The sequence below is a fragment of the Agelaius tricolor genome, unplaced genomic scaffold (assembly GCF_023055355.1).
Source record: "Agelaius tricolor isolate 1412-34295 unplaced genomic scaffold, bAgeTri1.0.p SCAF_19, whole genome shotgun sequence".
Classification (NCBI taxonomy): Eukaryota; Metazoa; Chordata; class Aves; order Passeriformes; family Icteridae; genus Agelaius; species Agelaius tricolor.
Genome location: NW_027269279.1, coordinates 4,499,547 through 4,504,233, shown reverse-complemented (window position 1 = coordinate 4,504,233; position 4,687 = coordinate 4,499,547). Strand labels below are relative to the sequence as shown.

The 4,687-nt window shown below is 48.0% G+C and overlaps 1 protein-coding gene across 1 annotated transcript; it reads right to left on the bottom strand.

The window, feature by feature from the left end:
• Positions 1 to 383: 383 nt before the first annotated feature.
• On the bottom strand, positions 384 to 3,815 carry GRIFIN (galectin-related inter-fiber protein). Its single transcript, XM_071444692.1, has 4 exons — positions 3,804 to 3,815; positions 1,748 to 1,869; positions 1,495 to 1,657; positions 384 to 1,061 (listed from the first exon to the last, which is right to left on the bottom strand). Exons 1-4 carry the CDS (start codon positions 3,813 to 3,815, stop codon positions 897 to 899), a joined length of 462 nt encoding a protein of 153 aa, XP_071300793.1. The 3' UTR covers positions 384 to 896.
• Between the last annotated feature and the right edge of the window lie 872 nt (positions 3,816 to 4,687).

The window sequence follows — 4,687 nt, the reverse complement described above, 5'->3', positions numbered from 1 at the left end:
TCCAAGCTTATCAAAATTTCTAGATTCACTCAGTTCCTTTTGTTTGGAGTCCAGCTGCATTCCTGGTGCATGGTGGAGGAGCCATGTGCTTTCATGTGCCTCCCCCAGCTCTTGCCCTCCTCTGACACACAGCATCACTCTGGGGTCTGTCTGGGAAGCCTGGAGTTGGCAGGGGCAGAGCTGAGCAAACACCTCTCAGCCGGTGAAGGGAATTCCTGGCAACACCTGGCAAGTTGAATCTGATCACACTGTTCTGCATGCCAGGGACCTTCACCTTGCATTAGCCCTCAAAAAAAAAGCAGTATTTTCCCAGAGCCAAAATCACACAGACCTCAACAGTGTCCTCCAACCCATTGCTCATGCCAGGTGCCTGGATTGGCAGGGAAGGAATGATGAGGTTGATCTGCCCCAGGAGGGATGTCTCAGCAGGGATTCCCTTGGTTGATTTTATTGGCAAATCTGGTGTCATTCTTACCCAGCTCCTGGAAAGAAACATCCCTTTCCACCCCTAACATCCACATTCCTCACGTGCCCAGCTGAGGACTGGTGCTCATGCACACCCTACTCTTGGGCAAACACAATTTCTAAGGTAACATTGAGGTGTCCAGACTCCTGAAGACAGATTTTGATGTGCAGCAAAGATGATCAGACCTACAGAGCCTGTTGTGCACCCTAAGGTGTAGGGTGTCTTTGAAGGGCTGGGCTATGGTCAGCAATGTGGCTGGTGATGGGAATGACCATCCCTTCCACTCTGAGGACACATGGCCATCTCCCTGGTTGGTGGTGGCATGTGGAAATGGGGAGGAAATGATTCTTGGCTGAATCAGCAGCTCGAGGGGGAATGGTCTGTGGGAGGGTCCCAAGAGTAAGAGAGTCCCTTGACTAGAGTCTGGTCTCTAGTAAAGAGCTCGTTTGGTGATTTCCACTGAAGAAATGTCAATATCATCCAGAATCTGCAGCTTGGTGATGGATGAGAGATTCTTCTGCCGATGCTTGTACTGCAGGACTTTGTTTTCATTGATGAAAACGTGGAAATAGTCCTGGTCAGAGTAGATTTCAACCTGAAAGAGAGACTGTGTTATGTTCATGTGGCCTTACTGGACCTTGTTTCCATCACATCAGGGAGCTGCTGGATCTGTCCACCCACCTCAAATCCTGCCAGAGCTGACACACACACACTGCTCACCCCCACTCCGGGCAAAAAGAGGGAATAACTGAGTTTTTCCTTTCATGATAACAAAATCTGGTGGCAATGCAAAGCCCAAATTGAAAACAAATGCTGCATCCAGGGATTACTGCTGGAGCTCTGCACGGCTGTGCCGGAGTTGGGTATAAATCACCAGGTTTTAACAGGATTACCAACAGGAGACAAAGCCAGAGAGGGGATGTTGCTGGGCATGGTGTTAATAACCCAGCCAAAAAATGGGGAGCACCCCAGTATTGGCTGGGTTATTCCTGTTACACCTGAGGAGACCTGTGGGGGGACAGAGTTACCTGAAAGGGCTCCTTTGCTTTGAAGGGAAAGGTGCTGTTAACCTCTTCCTGCCCCCAGTGGCTGTTGAGGAAGGAGTTGCAGACAATTCTGGAGATGGAGAGGTGAGGGTTAAAGTGGAGAGCGATTTGGTCTCCGGGATCACAGAGCAAATTAACCTCAAACCTAGGACAGAGAGAGAAAAGGGATGGAGAGCTGGGAACAATGCTTCTGGCCCCTGTGAGCCAGGGGAGCTGGGAGCAGAGCATTCCTTACATGCCTGAAGTGGAACTGGTCTCACCCTTGACCACGATGCTCCATCCAGGGCAGATTCCCTCTGGATGCACGGCCTCAAACTGCAGACAAGGAGCAGGACACAGCCAGGTGGCAGAGCTGCACTGCCCCACTCAGCCCTGACACTTCTGTCTCCCATTTTCATCGTTATCTTCTTTCTCTCCCCTTCCCACACAAGCACATTCTCTATCCCAGTCTTTTTCTCACTCCTAAATAATCTCAGAGACTCCAAACTGATAAGAAATCAAGTCTCTATGACACCCAGTTGATGAGGTGGGATTTGCTGTCCCCGAGGTCTTTTGTAAAGAGCTGAGCGGGATCAGAAAGCAAAAAATAAAAGAAGAACTTGAATGCCTTCATTGTTGTCAGGACACAAAGATGTTCTGCTTCTCTCTGCACCCGAGCAATACAAAAATCTGAAGCAGAAAACTCTGTGATGCTTTGAAGCAGAGGAACAGGTGTAAAGTGACATCCAGTCTGAGCTCATCCAGTGTTACATGGCTGATTCTTCCCAAAAGTTCCTGCCTGAGCTCCCCATCTCCAAGGTTAAATTTGCATAAAATGAGCTGGAAAATGTTCCTTTTTGAATAATTCATAGTTTTATTAAATAACTCATTTCAATAAGAAGTTCTTGCCATTTCACCCCACTTTTTTTTGTCTTTGGCACTCTAATGATCTTGCATTTCTGAGCATCCCCTCTCACAAACTTATTGCTCACATTAGGAAAATTTCCCCAGCCTTGACATCTCCACTGCCAGTTGTGTGCCTGTTTCTCCTTCCTACAGCTCAGGACTTCAACTCCCCTGTTTCTTTCTCTGTCATGAGTTCTATTTCAATGCTTTTTTGGGATACACATGTTTTTGGGCAGGAGCTGAGACATTTAGGCAGGAATTGGCAATGACCAACCTCATACCTGCATGCCTGGAGGGCAGCTTTGGGACCCCACACACTGAAAAGCTCTGACCAGTGTTCACCCCTGTGAGGCACAGAAGCTGCTGGAGCTGATGAGCTCTGGATTCCAAGAGCACCTGGCAGCACCCAGGTTCACCTGGCCTTGACCTTTAGTGTGTAATCATTGCACCAACCCCAGCAAGAGACACAGCACACACAGCAAAGAGCTGTTCCCTCTGCTACTGGATGAAAATCTGTCCAATTGCCCGTTACTGAGCATCACAAAACTCACTTTTGCAGTAGCCTGGACCAGACTGACAGAGAGGAGCAATAATCCCAGTGTTAGTCAGGATTTCTACCTGTCTGGCCCTTCTCTTCCACTTTCCTTTACCCACTGTCATTCCCATGCTTGTCACTGTCATATTTTCTGGAAAAATCTCCAATCCTTCGCCAGCATTTCTTCTCTGGGGAAGCTGAGAAGCCTCAGAGAGAAATGAAAACAATAATTATCTTATCTGCTTCTCCTGTGTTTGCTGCTTTGGAACGTGGTCTGGAGATTGTTTACCACCTGGTCATTGATTGGTTTCATGGGAATTGTTTTAACTTAATGAATTGTTTACCAACTGGTCATTGCTTGATTGGTTTCATGGGAATTGTTTTAACTTAATGAATTGTTTACCAACTGCTCATTGCTTGATTGGTTTCATGGGAATTGTTTTAACTTAATGACCAATCACATCCAGCTGTGTTGAGGTGAATCACAAGTTTTTCTTTATCATTCTTGTTATTTTTTTTTTATATTACTTCTTTATCATTCTTTATCATTCTCCTGTCTGTATCCTTTCTCTTTTAGTATAGTTTTAGTATAGCATTCTATAATATAATATAACATAATATAATACGATATAATACGATATGATACGATATGATACGATATAATATAATATAATATAATATAATATAATATAATATAATATAATATAATATAATATAATATAATATAATATAATATAATATAATATATTTACATAAAATAATGAATTAGCCTTCTAAGGACATGGAGTCAGAGTCACTCAGCTCTCACCTCGTGCTGGGGACCCCTGCAAATGCCACCCCTGCTGTCACCCCGCCCTGTCCCCATGCTCACCCGCAGTGCCATCGCTCTCCAGCCCCGCAGCCCAGCCCGGGCACGGACAGAGGGGTTTTTATGGATGCTGCTGGCCAGGAGCCCACGTGTGCGGGGCTTGGCATCACCAGGGGGCTGAGCTGTGCTGTCAGAGCCGGGATGGGGAGCAGGAATCCCGCTGAGCGCGGCGGGGCCAGCCCGGTCAGGCGTGCGGGTCAATCCGGCCCCGCCGGGCTGGATCGGGAGCCGTGCGGTCGGACAGGATGGAGCCGTGCGGTCCAGAGGGGTCAGATGTGTCTGAGGCAGGAGGGAAGGATGGGGACTCCCAAAGCTGAGGGAGATACCAGCAGTCACCTCCAGGTCCCCAGAGAAGGGAGGTGGCAGAGGAGGAACGGTGCCCCCGACAGGGGCTCAGCTACACCCTGACCATCAGAGATCGCTTTTTCTCCCTGTTTCCTTTTTTCTCTCTTTGTGAGTCACAGCCTGGCCTGAAATGAGCTGATGCCAGCTTTGTCACAGCCACGTTTCCCCCTCGTGGTGCCCCGGGATGCTGCTGTGCTGAGCTCAGCAGGCCCCGGTTCTGCATTTCCCTTCCCTGCTGGGGACAATGCAGGGATTTGGGAGCAGGGTGAGCGAGCCTTTGTCCAATATTTCCTGACATGGAAATGCACCAAGACATGAGCAACGTTGAAATGAATTTCAGTGATGAGGTGTTTTCATAAGCTGGGGAAGGGAGGGATGATTGTGCATGTCCCCCCCCTTCCCACAGTGTAAACGTCTTAAAACCATGAAGCACTGTGCCCATCTCTGCATGCATGGGAGGCTCTGATGGTCCTTGGCTGGTCCTACAGGAATCCATGGCTTTAGTGGACTAAAACCCCTTTAATGTATAGGGCACAGCACTG

Excerpts from the sequence above, each read along its gene's own strand:
- GRIFIN (XM_071444692.1), bottom strand. Across the intron at positions 1,658-1,747 it reads ACCAGTTCCACTTCAGGCAT|GTTTGAGGTTAATTTGCTCT; the intron begins GTAAGGAATGCT and ends TCTCTGTCCTAG. Across the intron at positions 1,062-1,494 it reads AAGCAAAGGAGCCCTTTCAG|GTTGAAATCTACTCTGACCA; the intron begins GTAACTCTGTCC and ends TCTCTCTTTCAG.